Source organism: Furipterus horrens, unplaced genomic scaffold (genome assembly GCF_987537825.1).
Source record: "Furipterus horrens unplaced genomic scaffold, mFurHor1.1.pri manual_scaffold_15, whole genome shotgun sequence".
Taxonomy (NCBI): Eukaryota; Metazoa; Chordata; class Mammalia; order Chiroptera; family Furipteridae; genus Furipterus; species Furipterus horrens.
The window spans coordinates 20705882-20723464 of record NW_028327185.1 but is presented as its reverse complement, the minus strand read 5'-3'; the positions used below and the strand labels follow the sequence as shown (position 1 = coordinate 20723464).

Here is a 17583-nt window from a genome sequence, read left to right as displayed (position 1 = left end):
GTTAACAATTTGCCATCCTGGCTGAGTGGTTCAGTTGGCTGCAGCATCGTCCTGTACACCAAAAAAGGTTGCGGGTTCAAGTCCCAGTCAGGCACATACCTTGGTTGTAGGTTTGATCCCTGGTCAGACAGGAAACAGATTGTTCTTTTTCTCTCACATCGATGTTTCTCTCTCTCTCTCAAAAACCAATAAAAACAAGTCCTTGGGCGAAGGTTTAAAAAGAATCAATGAAGAACATATTCTTTTGATACAATTTATACAGGAAATTCCTGTAAAGGGGAGCTAAAAACAGGCTGAGCCATGGCCGCACCGGGGTCATGAGGGATGGAGCTCAGCTCGGCCACGGCGTAGCTCTCGTCATCACTTCAGCTTCCAAGCTGCGGTATAATTGGGTTTTTAAAACCCACCAAGCTCTAATTAATTGATTAATTTATTCCACAAGTATGTTGTGAGCACAGACTGTGGGTGAGGCCCTGCTCCATTTGCTCAGTAATCCCCTCCTTCCTGGAGGTCACCCAACAGGACTGGTCCAATGGAGGGAGTCACATTAAATCTGTAATTATTCCACGACAGTTATTACATAGCAGCTTTAAATACACACCTCTTGGTTCTTCCCAGCAAGTTCAGTTGTTAAGTCCAGTCACTTATTCCAGTGACAAAGTTACAAGGCAAGACCAGTGTGTTTTCTAGACAAAAGTCCCGACGTGCTATGAAGCATAACTGAAATAAATCTGTGGGTCACCCAGGGGCAGAAATAGCACAGTGACAAAAATGTGGGAAGGCACGCTCCTGGGCTGGCCCCTGAGCTACGGCCGCACGAGGGGAGTGGAGGGAACAGCGTGCGGCCCCAAGCACACCGGCCGCCCACGCTCAGTGCCAGAGCATGCGGCTGCCAGCCCGACAGAGGACCCCCGGGAGTGGCAACTGCAGAGAAACAATGAAAAATGAGCTGATAGCTGATCCAGGCGTCCTCAGGTCAAGTTGGTACAAATGCATTTTCCAGTGGTAAGACTGTATCCTGCCAGTAATATTAACATGCATTCCCTTTGACCCAGGAATTGCATTTCTAGTACCTGTCTCTCAGAAAAACCAGAGAAATATACAAGGTAAGCGTCTAAGGATGGTTACTGAAATTTTAATAACAGTGAAAGACTAGAAAAACTTAACTGTCCCTCAGCAGGGAGAGTCTTAAATAAATGACACAATGCACACAGGGGACACATGGCTGGACACCGTATGTGGGAGTTCAGTTTGATTTGGTCAAATTGCATGTGATTGCTGTTTTCTCGATGAGTAAGAAGTGAAGGAGCTGGCTCGTGCTTAGGAATGAGTGGCAGGACCTCGCTCAGTGCGGCTGGCGCAGCGCATGCTCCGTGTGTAACAGGGATGAGACCTACAGAGGGCGGACTGGATGGAGCAGAGGACAAGCAGGACCAGCTGGACCTTTGCATCATGTTTCCTTCCTGATCTCTGCATCTCCTGGCCTTTCTCTGTGTCTACTTCATCACAAAGTTACGTGGAAACAAGTTAAGTGTTCACGTACTGCTGTTTCATTACCTGACTGATAGGTCCTGGTGTTGAAACACATCCACGGTGTAATGCGTATGTGTGTTAAAACACACCCCACAGATCACGGTCCCATTCTAGCAGAACACATAGGTGTGAAAGTGTCTGAGTGTGGATGCCTGTGACAAAATTAGTTCAGCATCAAAATATAAACCATCAACAGTGGTTCCATGACGGAGCAGCGTCAGGAAACTGGGCAGGGTGATTCCTTTATGGTATCACTTATATGCATTGTTTAAGTTTAATGTAATACTTTGACAATTATTTTTATCTTCACTGAGGATATGTTTACTGATTTTAGAGGGAGAGGAAGGACAGGAGGGAGGGAAGGAGGTGGGGGAGAGAGGAAGAAACACTGATCGGTTACCCCCACCAAGGATCAAACCATGTGCAGAATGATGCTCCGACCAACTGAGCCAGCTGGCTAGGGACTACTTTGACAATTAAAAAATATTTTAAAATATGGAAACCAGGGCCACTGTGGCCTTTGACTGCTGAGCTTTTGGTGGTTTCCATTGCTTCTCCAGTCCTCCTTCCTCCTTGAGTTTATCATGCTCTGTGTTGCTTCAAAAAATGTCAGTCACAAGAGAGTGTAAGTCAACCAATCTTCCAGAACGAATCAGGACTCATGCTGATTTCCATAAGTGGATCTCCCGCAGGGAGCCTGTGGGTATCAGGAGCAGGAGCTGAGCGACCCCTGCAGCTCAGGCTCCCTGGCATCTCAGCTGTGGCGATGCTGCCTTCGACTCCGTGACACACGCGTCACGACACATGAAGAAGACAGTGCCAAGACCAGCCGAGACCTCGGCTCTGCCGTGCAACAGGGACGCACACCGTTCCCAGCAATGCTTCATTCCACTAGGGTCTAAGCCAACTAGGCAGGAAGCAGGATTTAATTATTTAGTCTGACGCACGAAGCACTAGCTTCCACTTTTAGGCCCTAGCATCTTGAAAGAAACAGAAGTGTCATAACAGACAGGGAAAGATGCACTTGCCATCCCCGATTCCATGTGGATGGGGGATTCTGGATGCTCAGATACCCAAGAATCCACTGGGAAACCAAATGGATGCTTCGTATCCCTCCTCTTCCCAACGGCTCCATGGCACTGAATGTCATTAACCAGTCCTGCTTCCTTGTCACTTTCCCCTTTCCTTGTTTCTGTGACCCTGTACTCTTTTATCGATTCTCCTTTTGTCACTTCTTCATTTTCCTGCACTAGTTCCTTGACATCTGTATGTCTGTCCATCTGTCCGTATGTCTGTCCATCTGTCCATTCGTCTGTCCATTGATTTTTTTTTAGCCTTTTGTTCCTCACTGACCTTCCTTAGGCATAATGACCCTTTTGCTGTTTTCCAGCTCCCATTCATTCTAGTATAACCCCAAATCCATCTGGGATGGGGGGAGGGATTCCCACTGTCTGTAGCCTTGACAGAAGTGATATTCTGAGCTTGCCCCCACTTCAGCTTCCAACCACCTAAACCAAGGGTACAAAAGCCAAGACCATACTCCCCGGTGTAGCCAGAGGAAGATCACATTACCCAGGTTCAGCCAATCCAATGCCTGTAAATCCTGGGCCAGTGCAACAAAGACAGAGGGGGCCCCCTGGAGGTCAGACTCAGCCATTGCAGGCCTGCTTCTTAGGGGTGAACTTTGCTGGGGTCTCTGCTTCCTAGTACCTGGAGCCCCGGCACCAAGTGCATTTCCCAGGCCTGGCCACTCGGTCTCCCATAGTTCATAGGCATCTTCAGTGCTCTTGTAGAAATGACCTCTTTGCATGTGATTCAGATTCAGTATCCGTTATTTGTCACCAAGAACCCCAAGTAATCAATGAGAGCAATGGCACTGGTTCGTTGCTTCATTTGTCTTCCGTCACCTACAGTTTGATAACTGCAATCCACCCAAACCTCTCCCCTGAATTCTGAAAACTGCCTTCAGCTAATTACTGGATGTCATGCCCTGAGGACCAGCCCTCACCCACGACAGAAAGGTAAACTTCAGGTCTCCTCACTCTAGTCCTGTGCTCACCACATGCCATCACTTCCACCCAGGTCACCCGCATGTCCAGCCCACCTTCTGCACCCTCACTGACCCAGCCTTCGCTGGGACTTTTATTTTCCTCTGCACAAAGTATAGCTTTTAACTTCCTCGCTGGGCAGTCTTTCAGTCCAGCCTCCATTCTGTTTCAGACTGGACTTTTTGGAATGAAAATCTGGTCCCATCACTCCCTTTTCCAAACACTTCAAAAGCTCTGCTCTGCCTACATGAGAATCTCAGCCTTGCTCTTCCAAAGCCTCAGACAACTCCATCAGGGAATTGCAGTGCTAACAGAAAATAGGTGATGTCAAATTCATAGGAAAAGTCTTCGTTTTCATACCACTGGGCAAGCATACGCGGAGCGCTAATCAGATGGGCTGGGGTTCAGCAGGCAGAGAGCTGCAGACGGACAGCCGCAGACGAGTTTTCTCCTTACCTTTTTTTTTTTTTTTTAATCACAAAGGTACATCACATCTTGAATTTTTAACAGAGTGGATATCCTAAACCTTCCATCTGATTTGCATTCAGCTACTTTTGGTGTCCTGGCCACAGCCTTTAGCAGAGATGTCACCTTCTAAACCACGCTGCATGGCCTTTGCTGAGGCAAAGTGACATTCTAATCCCTGCCTCCCACCTCATGAAGGCAGGTTCTTTATTCCTCCCCCATCTAGGAAACCTGGGGGAGTGTCTCGCGTTGATGTGGGGAAGGCATTTGTTGGCAAACGTGTAAACTGCTGGGTTCCTGGGGCAGATGGGAGTGGAGGTTGAGATTATTAAATACTAAGGGGCAGGTACTGTTGTCATAAAAGGCCAGTCTGCAAGGAGACGTTGGCCCTGCATGGGACTCAAGAAGGTACTGGCCCCTCCTCTCTTGTGCAGACACGTGGGTTTTAAGATGACAGGTATGGGCTGTAAGATACTCCACAAAGGTGTTATAATACAGACAGGACAGTAACTTAGAAAAACATACTTAACGAGTAAACACTTCCTCCTTTGAACTAAGCTGAAGACGTCACTTTGCTTCCATTTTACGAACAATAGCAAATTGCAAAACTGTTTCCTAACACAGGAATCTCTGTCTTCACTGGGCTAATCTGGGACCCTAGAGAGGCCACAGCAACAGAGGATTTCAGTACGTGGTAATGCTGACTAGTTCTTAGCTCTTGACAAACTGACAATATTTACCAAAATGAACACATGATTAACATCAATTTAAAACTTAGAACCAAGTTCTACTTCACCTTAGGATGTAGAAAGTGTCAAGAGAACACTACTCTACCCAAACAAAAAAAAAAAAATAGATAATCTCCAAAATTACAGCATTTACCGAGGCATCAGAGAGCAGAGGTCACAAGGCAAATGAGTAAACTGAAATCCAGAGTGACAGGTGCCCTGAGGGTGATGTCGCCTGAGTCTCCATAGGCAGAGCAAGGGAGAAAGAGGTGGCTTCCGTACCAGTGCGCAGGAAGAAAGAAGCTGAACTTGTCACGAATTCTGAAAGGCAGAGTGTAGACTAGTGGATCCATCAGGCAGAGCTGGGAGCCTCAGGTACGGGACTTGCACCTGCCCTGAGCTTCTACCAAGTGGCTCCTGAGAAGGCAGGGGGCTGGGCAAGGGGCGGGAAGCACCCGTCAGTGCAGCCTCGGCTTGTGGGAGGTGACCAGGGGCTGAGAGAATGGCATGAAGCCCTGTCCACTTTTGCAATCCTCCTCTCCCCAAAGCAGTGCGGCAGGCACCCCCACGTGCCCCTGGCCAAGGAAAGGGATCTGTTATTTCTGGGGCAGGGAGAGCAGCAGAACCAGCTCACTCTGGGGTGAAGTAGGAAATCCTCTTCCCCTGGGTACAAGCAAAGACCCGGTGCTGCTGCGGAGGGTTCAAAGGAAGCCCCAACCCCAAACGCAGGTCAATTTCCCGCTAGGCTGACTCAACTCCCCACACGAAGGGCCTGACGCAGAAGATGCGCGTCCATTTCTAGGCACCAGTATCATAACTGGGTCTCTTCTGCTCCTGCACACACACTATCCAGCACCCGGTCCAATGTGATGAGATTCACAAAAAGCAGGGGGAGAACCCACTCTGTCCAGAAAGAAAACAATCAACACAACCAGATACAGGGGCACCCAGACTTGATCCCATTAGACCAGAACTTTAAAACAACTCTGATTCAAATGCGAAGGCATCTCATGACACAGGTGGACAAACACGCATGCCCAGAAGGGACTTCAGCATGATCTGCCCAGAAGACAGGCCTCTGAGAGAGACGTTAAGATCGTGACGTAAACCTAAAGCTCCCAAGAAGCATGTTAGGATGTCGGGAAGATGCCTTGGTCACTGCAATGACACACCAGTGCCAGACACGGCTTCCTCACACAGAGCCACATCCAGCCAGAGTTTCATCAGAACACCTTCCGCCTCGGTAGGCAGCTACCTTTGCATCAGAGTGAAAATGTATGGCTTTCATGATCCCTTTAAAATGAAGCACAGAGAGCTCCTACACGTGTCACAAGTAAACAGCCCGCATGCCCGAAATATTTAATATTCTGTTTTTTGGTCTGGATGTCGGACACATCCATTTTGTAAAATTCATCCAGCTGTACACTGACTGTACATTTCATCATGGATAGTTTATTTCAATAGAATGTATTTTGAAAATGGCTCATTAAAAGTTCCAGTAGAATATGTTTCCTTCTTGTCTGATGGTAGCTTCTAAAGCAAGTTAAATACACATGGGTTTAGACAGCTTGACAGTGTAACCCATTTAGCTGACGAGTTATTATCAGGGAATTATCTGGATTATGTAATTGGATTTGTGAATACTTCTTTTCAGAATAAGGAACTCAACGGCATAGAAAACACCTAGTAACAAATATAACAGAAACACAAGCAGCAAACATGTCTCGGAAAATGGGGAACAGGAGAGTGATCTGGGGCCTGCAGTTTCCCCTAGAACCATACTTAGGAGGCGCAGATGGACAGAGCCCACGTGTAACCGGAAGGACAAAATGTGCATCCATTTCACAGCCTGGACACACCGGATATCCTACCCCACCCTTCTTAGCAGCACGTGCAGAACGGCAAACGAGTTACCCAACAGTGTTCCCAATGGGATAAGGCACTTCAGCCTGAAACCCAGACTAAGTGTGCAAAGCTCACAGGCCTCACCGGGGCTCTGAGAACCACAGAAGCACAGAAGGCTGCTACGAGTGGACCGCCCCAGCCTCTACCACCCACAGCTTGCCAGGCAGGAAATCACAGCACCTGTTCGCAGTGAGAGAGAAAAGCAAAAGGCCACCCTCAAGCTTTCCCCCAAGATATCACAGGAAGCCCCTGCTGCAGCAACAAGGTGGGAGGAAGCCCAAGCCCGCTGCGTCCTTCCCCGTCCGACACTCTGCTCTTTAGGACCTGCCAAGGGTGGAACAAAGCACTCTGTAACAGGGGTGCACTAGCTCCCCCCACCTTGCGATCATTCTCAAAGGGGCAACTCCCAAAGCTGGGCCTTGGACAACCTTTCACCGTTTCTCTACTCTGCTTTCTCACCTCTAAGAACAGCGCCTGCCCCAGGGCTGCTCACCTGAGCTTGCAGGCGCTGCCACGCTGGCACAACTTTAAAAAAAATACATTTAGAGCCCTACGAGTTCCTCACAGAGCCAGCCTGGCGAGCCTGGTGTTAGGTCTCCCGGTCGCCCCTTCTGCCCCCTGAAAGGTGGAGACCCAGCAGCCCCACAGAAGCCCTCCTTTCCTTGAAGGATTGCTCTAGAAACCTAAACTGTTATGTCTCATCTTCCAAGCTTTGAAATGCAACCGTGAAACCTACCATGTTTTAGTGTCCACCTCAATTAATCCAAAAAGACTCAGTCAAATGTATTTCTGGTCAACGTACCAAAAGAAATGGAGGGAAAGAGTGGTGGAGTTAAAAGGAACTCTCTTATCCAGGTTTCCCCTCTCTGCCGACTTAGTATCGGGAGTCCAGTTGTGGGCTTTGTGCCCTCTGGACCGCAGCAGTGATTCAGACTGGGCTAATTTTCTAGGTAAGACACAGGTTTGCTTAGCCTCCTAATTTTTTTTTTTAACCTCTAAACTCTTATTTACCGAAGAGATAATATTCTCAGATGTTGTAGACAAATCACAGACTCATTAAAATGTGCTGGTGGGGATTCAGGATGTGATCTTGCCAAATCGCTTCACCAAATGTAAAATGGGGGTGGCCAGGCTGGATAAGGGACCTGGTCAGTGACGCCCAGTTAATGACAGACCGAGACCAGAGTTCAGGCAGCCCGATGCCTGATGTCGTTCCTTTGCCCTCCCAGTAGACACACCATCGGCTAGTTCTCTGCCCTGTCCAGACACAGAGCCGAGACCCCAGCATCGGCCAGGGCTGGGCCTCACCGCAGGGCCAGACCTGGGAAGGCCTGGCTGTCCACCCAGGTGGCTGTCGGATGGCCTTCCGGTTCTCGTGGTTGGGGGACTGAAAGCTTTAATTTTTTTGCCGGCTGTTGACCGGAGGCCACTCTCAACTATTAAAGACCACCTGCAGTTCCCTGCCAGATGGGCCTCCCGACCTTGTCGGCTGCCTCATCCGGGCTGGCAAGGAAGAAAGGAGATGCAAAGAGAGTTTGCTGGCAAGATGGACTCTCACACAACACAGCGGAGCCTCCATATGAATCTATCCCATCACGTGCTATGTCCCGTGGGCTAGAAGCCCGTTCCAGGCCCCGCCCACACCCACGAAGAGGGACTATTTGAGGGCTGGTTAGCAGAAGCGGGATCCCCAGACACCCCACTGAGGTCTGTCCACTGCACCGCTGACCCAGAAATCCCACTCCTGGGCATTTCCCCAACAGAACCGAGCACTGGTATTCACCCGAGACAGCCCTGGGAAGTAGCTGACACCTCTCCTCCCTCAGTTTTAGCACCTTCACACACGCTTCCCACGAAAACTGTCTGCAAGTTGGACCCCACCCTTGCCTGCCCCGGGGCACTCCTCTGACCTTGAACTCCTTCATCCTGAAACTGACCAGTTGCTCCCACTTGCTGCCAACTCACTGCAGGGCTGCTGCTTCTCTCGCCCACTGCGGTTCGGAGAGGGCCTCCTTTTGCTTACTGTAAAAGAACAGACCTTCCCTTTTAACACGGGAATCCCCAAACTTCTGACACGGCTTCCATGTCTCAAGCATTCACCTTGAGGCAAAAATAACATTATCCCTGTGTGGTCTCTTCATCGCTTGATGTCTCTTGTCTCTCTATCCACGGAAAGCGACAATAACGTCTTCCCAGGGGCCCCACGAGGGGAATTCTGCCGAGCATCCTGAGCCGCTGACAGCGCACGGAGATTCTGCGCAGTCTTCGTCCACACACAGAGCCAAGGAAGGACCCGCGCGGGTGACCACGTGTGTGGGAAGTGAAGTCCTCTACAGAGAGTACTGTGTCACCTGCTGGAAAATGACAGTGCTTTTTCTTTATATGATGTTTTTCCCCAAAGCAACACAAGACACCTCTATATAGAGAATGAGGCCATCCCAGTGCTGGGACAAGGGATCCAAGTCACTGGAAGAAAGCTATTATCACCTCCTGGCCCATGGTGAGGCACAAGGTGGCCATGGGACTGTGACTGCTCAAGCCTCCCCCCTCCCCTGAAGGAGCCACACCAACCAGAGAACAGCAGAGAACTCCAGGACCCTGGGTGTTGATTCCAGTGACTCTGGATCACTCTCGGACCGTCAGGGATCATCAGTTCCCAAGAGGCATAAACTTCTGTTGGTGTGCAGATCTCCATGGGTCAGCCCAAAGGAAAGCTGGACGTCAAGGGCAAAGAGGACCGAGAGAGGAAGAGCGGGCTGGGCTCGACAGTGTGCGCCAACAGCACAACCTTATCCTGCAGTTCAGCTCAACCAGGTCTCTGAGTCTCAGCCACTCCCACACACAGGGAAGAAACTGCAGAACAGAGCTCCGATCTCGCGAAGTAGTAGATGCATTCAGCAGGGTGTGTGGAGGTTTATTAATACATAAAAGCAGAGATGCCCCTTAGGAACACTGCGCCCTTCACATCTACATAAAATGGATGGTGGTATGACCCCTAAGTGGATCATCCAAGAGAATGCCTTTAAAAGAGTGTCTACGGACGTGAAAATTTTCTCCTAAAGGAACTGGGGAAAACATAGGAACAGAATGTGCAGCCATGCAGGGAGGAACAGGTAGAGCCAGAAGCAAACTCCCACTCCTTGAAATGCTCGGCTATTTCTGCTAGGCCTCTTGTTAGGGGAAGAAAAACGGCTTGCTCGCAGGCGCGCCTTCCCTAGAGCCAGGAAGAAACAGAACGCCTGCAGCAGAAAACGGGAGGGAAGACAGCGCTGGGTGAGCAGCTTAATCTCATCAGTCCAGTCAAAGATCTCTGCTGTTGCATGATTTCATGAAGAGGAAGAAAGGTTGACTGGCTGGGATACATCAAATGAGCAAAGCAGAACTCTGATTAAAGCAGCGGAGCTCAGGTTTTTAGAGGAAAAGGAAGAGAAAGCGACGCTCTCAGGGGCCCAACACCTTGTCCTGTTGCCAACTGGTGGTTGGTGGTACCCCCACAATAAATTATCGTGCAGTGGCGTGCCCAAGACAGAGTTTAGTGTAAGGCTGACCCAGCGGAGCCCCAGCTATTCAGTTCAGGAAGCACCAACAAGGAACAAGGAGTTGGTCCAACATGTAATTTCCTAGGAAATAGTAACTGTCCTGCATACTTAGCAGATGTTTATCTTAGACGTGAATATATTACTGCCTCTTAGAAGCAGGGGACGATTTGCTGGATGGGTGGGTGGGTGGGTGGGTGGGTGGGTGGATTGAAGGATGGATGAGTGGGTAGGTGCGTGTGGGGGTGGGTTGGCATGTGAGTGGGTTGGTGGGTGGATAGATGTATGGATGGATGGGTGAGTGGGTAGGTGGGTGTGGGCGTGGGCGGGTGGGTGAGTGGACGAATGGATGGTGGGTGGGTGAGTGGGTAGGTGGGAGGGTGGATGGATAAATGGGTGGATGGGTGGGTGGGTGAGTGGGTAGGTGGGTGAATGGATGGGTGGGTGAGCTGGTAGATGCATGAATATGCGCTCACAGCAGTTTGCCCTGTTAGGTTTGTCTCCACCACTTACAAATGAACCTTTTCATGAGCAGTGTTTCAAATTTCATGCAGTGATTTTCCAAAGCCCCTGCCTGGCCCACGGGTTCCCTTCTCCCCCTTCCAACCACCACAGTGAAACCCCTGGATAGATTCTGGGAGAATCACAAGGTACGATGCAGCCTGCAGGCAGAACAAACACTACTACACACACACACCAGGACCCAGTCCTCCTAGTGTTTTTATAACAAACTCTAGTTATATAAATGTTATTCACTTGTAACTTTGAAAACACACCCACTGCATAAAATCCGATAAACCTACAAAAGACTGTTAGGTTGGATATTTAATAAAACAAAGCGCTGACTTACATAAAAGTTCGGATAAACTCTTGAAATCTGTTGCTCCAGGCCGTGGCGTTTAAATAGTCTTCAAACTACCTCAATGCGCAGTTTGCTCTTTTAAAATGTGCAGAGGAGGGGACTTCACGTCCTTCCTGGGTGTCACATGCCAACATAATGCATTTTTCTATGAAAAGTATTTATTAAACTCCCACACGCGCATGGATGGGAACACTGCACAAAACCCAACCGTTTCATTCCTACAATCATAACTCTATTCCTTTTTCAAAGAGAACATCTTAATATACAATCACAGGAAATGAGTAGGCTCAACTTGGAAATAGAAAAATAAGGAATCAAAGCCGACAGTCAGTAAGAAACATCTTCCTTCTGACCATTTGGAATAAAACTTGGGGGACATACCCAAATTTTTATAACTCCACATTGTTATGAAGCAGGTGGTGAAGAAATGCAAAAACAACTTCCTAAGAGAGTCTTACCTTGTCAAGTAGATGAGATGCAGCAGACTGACAAGGAGAAAAACTGGATGTCACAAAAAACATCTGTCAAACCAGACAACTGTTCTGAGAAGTCTGGGGGTCCAAGATGACCCCCAGCGCATGCACGGTAAATCACCCGAGAGGAGCGATTTCTTGCCCACAATCCCAAATGTCATCACAATCAAGGCGGGTTCCAGCTGTGTAAGAGGAAAGTGTGCGCCCATGTCCTAAACAACTGTCCAAGTGCCCGTCACCATCACCACCCAGAAGAAGTGAGCGGGTTCCTGATTGTACAGCCTCTCTCTAGGGTCTGCAATGAGGAAACGCAACGGGTCTGTTGCTCTACTGACCAAGGCACACCCACCATTGAATTGACACAAAGACCCGATGTTAAAAAAAAGTCTGCCTCTTCGCCTGACCCGGATAAGGAGACACTCCACCCAGGTGGGCGTCGCTATTTCCCGGAGCCCCCAGCCATCGCCCCATCTCAGTATCAGGAAGCTCTTTCCTATTTCCAATGGGAAATTCCTGGGTATGTACATCCTTGTTTTGTTCCACCCCGGCCTGAGTAGAAGCGGCTCAGAAATTTGGCTCTGACGGGTTTGCCGTTGCGCTGAGAAGGAACCCAGCTCTGCCGCCTGAGCGGGGAGGGTGGCTGCGATGCTGTCAGGCAGGCTCCTGGCACGCTCTGCGGCAAGACCCTGACCCAGGAGGGAGACAGGACCCGCGTGGAGCCCTGAAGTGGCTCAGGCTTTCGCTGGCAGCTTCACAAACTGCCTTCTTCAATGTAGACCAGCTTTCTCTGCCTCCCCGTCCATGCAGAAGCCAGAACAGCTACCCCATAGCGTCTCCTACACTCACAGACCACCCCAGACTCGAGCTTGATCTAAAATTCAAGGCGGGAGAAACGGAGTTAGTGTGGGTCCAGGGCCCACCCTGAGGACATGGTACAGGGCAGTCAAGGGGCATGGTGAGCTGGGAGGACAGTCGCAAAGGTGTCAGCTCCAGCCGTCTCCTAAAGACATGGCCTTTGCTTGTTTTACTTCTGCCCCCACCCCCGCTTCGCCCCACTAGTACGCTGGTCTTGCCTGTAGAACACATTTTCAACTCCCACTGATCCACTTTCTCTCCTTCCCTGGGCCCTGTTCTTTTTTCCATACCAGTTTTCAAGAGGGGTTATCAAGATGAGACACAATACTGTCTAGCAGACTGGCTATTGTGCGCGCCGGGAGGCAGACTGCTGGTCGGGGCTTTCATCAGAGTTCAGGTGAAGACAGGAGACTGAGCGGCGGGCACCCCCACTTCTGACTGAGAACAGCAATCGGAAGCAGTCCACGCAGGATAATTCCGGAAGACCCCGCAGAAATGTGGATGCTTGAAGCCGGGTGTGCGTGTGTGCATGTGTGTGTATGAGGGGACTTCCATGATCACATTTAACACATGTTTATTGACTTAGCTGCCAGAGATGTTGAGTCGTTGGGGAGAGAATCATTATGTCCCACATGCAAGTGTCACGCTGCGGCTGCAGACATGGCAGAGCCCTGCCCTCACAAAGCCTGTCACCTGTTAGTGTCAGCCGCACACTCACACTAGCCATGACAATATGTACGAGAAGTGATGGCTCTATGGCAGCCCGGCAAGGACACTCGCCTGCCCTCACACACGCAGGGACCCACCCTGGAGGAAGCGACAGCTGCACTGGGACCTGGATGAGGAAGGTGGCATGCCTAGTCCACCTCTGATGGTCCATAACCTCCCCGCAGAGGCGGTTTCTGCCCCCAGCTTCCTCTGTGCCACCCGTGTCACCATGCTGCACTCAGGCTGAACTGCCTTCCAGGAGCCGCGCATGACATTGCTGGGCACACGCTATTCCCCTGCATGGGGTGCGGGCCCCACCCCCACCCCTGCCCGCAGCTTACTGCCCTCCAGCTGTGGCACTGGACTCCCTGGGCTCTCGAAGCAACCCCGGCCAGCCCTGATCCCTCCACACTGTTGCCTCAACTGCCATTTCTCTCCCGCTAGTCTGTGGGATTTGAAGGCAATGATTGTACCTTCCATTACTGATCTCTGGATTCTGGCCCCAAGATTTTGCTAAACGAATAAATGAAAATAGAGGCATGTGTCCAGATGTCAGGCAAAAGGCTAGACACAACAGACACACCTTACTGCATTTAATCCTCATGACAGTCCTACAAGGAAGTGATGTTATTCCCCATTTTATAGATAAAAAAACAGAGGGTTACAGAGACCAGTGTCTTGGTGACCTTTGTGCAAAGGGATGAAGCTGGGATGTGAATGCAGCTCCCGGGAGTCCATTTCCTCTGCTTCTCCTGACGGTGTTAGAGGGACTGAGGTTGTCCCTCCTTCCGCCAGGGATACCATTCCAATGAGCCTCCTTATCAACACTCAGTAAAATGCTTCACAGAGTTCAATGGCTCAGCTCACACACGCGTGGATTAGTTTTTTAGTGCAACCAAGCTGCATTCTCTCAGTTGCTTAAGGAAAGGACAGACCCACAGCAAGAGTGTTTCAGACTTGGTGCTTTGTAGAGACACCCAGGATAGAGTCCTGGAAACAATGAGACAACATGCCTGGGCCCATTTTAAAGACGGGAAGACTGCTTCCTACAGGTGAGGACATGGACCAGCAGCCCTTCACAACCAGGTGCGAAGGCTTTATAGCACCTGTGGGTCACCTGAGTGTACTGGGGAGCATGGTTCCTTTAAAAAAATAACTGCTCTGCAGTTTAATCCTTTCAAGTCTCAGAAAACTATTTACTAAGTCATTGGCATGTATTCATCATGTTCAGAAATAAACCTTACTCCCGGAGACAACAGAAACTGTAATGCTTTCTGGTCACGCCACCCCGCCCCCATCCCCTCCAACTTTTTTATTTTAAAATATTTTCAATCTAGTATTTCATGTGCCAGGCTCCATTCTAGAATAAATATTTACAATGAAGCCATAAATCTCTTACAAATGGGTCATTTCTGAATCGCTGACCTGACCCTTCTATTTGGGGGGATCACACAGGAGTTGCTCACCATGAAATCAATGCTACGAGCGAGTCACCATTCCAGCTGTCACTGGGGAGGGTGCTCTCCACAAACCCCTGTCCACCCCCTACGAACCCTTTCTAACATTTTAAACCTGTAGGATCTTGTATCCTGAGGTCTCCTGTCACCAGGTGAGGCGCCCCTTGTCCAGAGTGCGATTTGTTAATCTCCGGGATTGGGTTGACTATACTGAGCAGAGATCATTTCTGCACTCTGCACAATTCCCTCATTTACCTCTAGTGCCCGAAACAAGGTCTAAAAATGAAATGGAGAAGGATGCATATTTGGTCATGCACATAATTTCTGCTGCTCCAAGGGCAACTTACCCATACATCTCAAATAGTCTAGAAACTGTCACTGGCAACTCCTTTGGTGGGGACATAGACATGCCACTTTGAAAGATGACTAAAACATGACATAATGTCCAGGATGAAGCTTTGCTGCATCCCATGACTTGCTCTGGAGACCATGAGAATAACAGTTATTTTGTAATCATCATCTCTCCCAGTTTGTTAGGTCTGATCACTGACCAACAAACAAAATAACTAACTGATGCCAATATACAGACAAGCATCTTCACTATTTTTTTCCTACTTGCGTAGAATAGCAAAAACAGCTACAGCACTGCTCTTAAAATGTCTTTGGCTGTATTAATAAAACATTAGTTTCTCTCAACTTAAACTTAAAATCCAATTAAGTCATCAAACTATCAGTTGTCATTTAAAGCATTTTAGTAAAGAAGAAATACCTTGGAATAAAGAAGCATCTTCACAGGACCAGAGAGTAGAGTGAGCTGGTTTCACTCCAGCACAATGATCCCTGTAGCTTTGTCTGCTGATATTTGCTCCAGGGAAGCCTCAGAGAGAGGGTATTGGAGACGGCCAGTGGGGGTACAGGGGACTTATTTTCCATATGGCCTGTCCTCTGCCTTAGCGATAAAAGTATGCTTGTACCAAACACCGTCATCACTGCTGTAAGCCCCCAAGTCACAGAGCTTGGGGAACACTTCTGCAAAGCACCAGGGCCCAGTCACAGATGGAATTACAACGATAACCCTTATGCCTCCAGGGGCTAAACAGATGAGCCCATGAAGGCTGTAATTTATACCACTGTCTTCAGCTACTCAGAAAGCAGAGCCTAGAAATCAGAAATAGAAAATTTCTAATAGAAATTTTAAAAGCAGAGGTATAATTTGAGAGTCCTATCATTATCTACAAGAGAAATGGTTTCCAGTGGGTTCCCATTCTTGTCCTACGCCCAGTGTTTTTCAGTTGAAAGGGGAACTTGGGGCTTTGTCTGCCTTCTGCAATCCAAAACCAATTTATCAGCTACAATTGAAGCAGCAGAAGCAGGAGACTAGAGGAGACACAGATAACCTTCAAAGGTTTATACAGAGTTAAATGCAATCACCACAGCCCTTTGGAAACAAATAAGGGCACGAAAAGAAAACACTGAAATCCTATGTTTCTTCCTGCAAATAACTTAAAAGTAACCAGCCAACTGCTAGCACGCCACTGACCTTTGGCTTGAAATCAAGGGTTTTAGGAAAATAAAGGTAGACATATTTTTAGAGCTGAATATGATTGATTTACAAAAGCTTAATTTTTCCCCCTAAGGACCAACAATGTTCCAATTTCAAGGGACAAAGGGTAAAAACAAATCTCAAAATCATTAAGTCGTTAGTCTTTTTTTACAAACTGAACAAAGTGATACTCATTCCTTGCACTGATTGGTTACTGGCAGCCTCTTTTTGCTCCGTAAACAAGTAACAAAGGACCAAAGGGACCATGGTGGAACCACGTAATTATGGTCTCCGGCCACAGGTATCCGGAGTGTGTTATAGTCAACTTCTCCCTTCCCGAGTGGGAGAAAGAAATGTCCCCCAGTGAGTCCCGATCGCACAGGTAACGCCTGGGTAACGGACGCTGCACTGCCAAAGCCGTCACCTGGGGCTCGCTGGCAAAGCAAAGTTTCAGCTGCTCCACCTGGCACCAACCATTCACCTCTACCAATCTAGAATGATCCACACAGAAGCTCCACACGGCGGACAGCTAGAGACCTGGGGCAAGGGAGTGATGGAGCTAAGATGGAGGCCCACGAATTGCCCTGCACCGTCATGGCCTAACGGACCCGGGGAAGAGGTTAAACCCACGCAGCTAAGTCTGCAGTCCCGCTGAGCCCTGACTCCCGAAGGACACTTTCAGATGCGCAGGGAAGCCTACAGTGCAGCACACACTTTTTTTCCAGTGTCTCTCAGACTGGGACACAATAAGGGGCAAAGAGAGGTGTGTGGGGAAAGGGGCGGGGGCGAGGGGTAAGAGAATGGGTCAGAAATTCCCAAAGGTCCGGGAGAACTCCGTCTCCAGGCCTCTTCCTGAAAGTTGCAAGCCTGGGTCTGTGCGGGCAGGGCAGCGGCGGGGGGTGACGGGGGCAGCCGGACGCGTCGCTGCGTGCGCTCCTGAAGCTGCGGGGACCACCGCAGCGGAGGCGCTCCTGCGAAAGTGGGGGTTGAGGTGAGGGGTCTTACTTTTGTAGCTCGCCGCCCAGGGCTGGTAGCCGTAGTAGCCAGTGATGCGCAGGATCCGCTCTTCGATGGACGTGAGCCCCGCGGGCCCACTGGTGAGGTCCTCCACCGAGCGCGACCATTTCAGGTCCTCCTTGATCGCCTCGTCCACCACCAAGTACTTGAGCTGCCGGAGCTGGGGGCTGATGTCCGACAATCTCCGGGGGCTGACGTCCGGTGACCTCCTCATGCCACTGAGGCCAGGCAGGTGGGCCGGGAGGGAGAAGGGGGATTTCAGCGAGGACGAGAAAGGGCGCGGCCCGGCCTCCTAAGGCAGGTGCCACAGCAGAGCCGGCGCTTCCCTCTCGCCGCTCGCCGCCCACCCAGCTCCCGCGGCAGCCTCGGCGTCGGGTCCCGTCTCTGGTGTCCAGCCCCGGGCGCCTCGGGGCAAGGCAGGTCGGGGAAAGTGGCTAGGGGCAGGCCGTCTGG

The 17583-nt window shown here is 49.8% G+C and overlaps 1 protein-coding gene across 1 annotated transcript in view; it reads right to left on the bottom strand.

Moving 5' to 3' along the window:
• Nucleotides 1-17583, bottom strand: part of SLC35F3 (solute carrier family 35 member F3) — a 265334-nt gene that overhangs the window by 247519 nt on the left and 232 nt on the right. The window contains exon 2 of the mRNA XM_090263400.1: nucleotides 17119-17348. Coding sequence (XP_090119526.1) covers nucleotides 17119-17348 — 230 coding nt within the window. The remainder of the gene's footprint in view (nucleotides 1-17118; nucleotides 17349-17583) is intronic.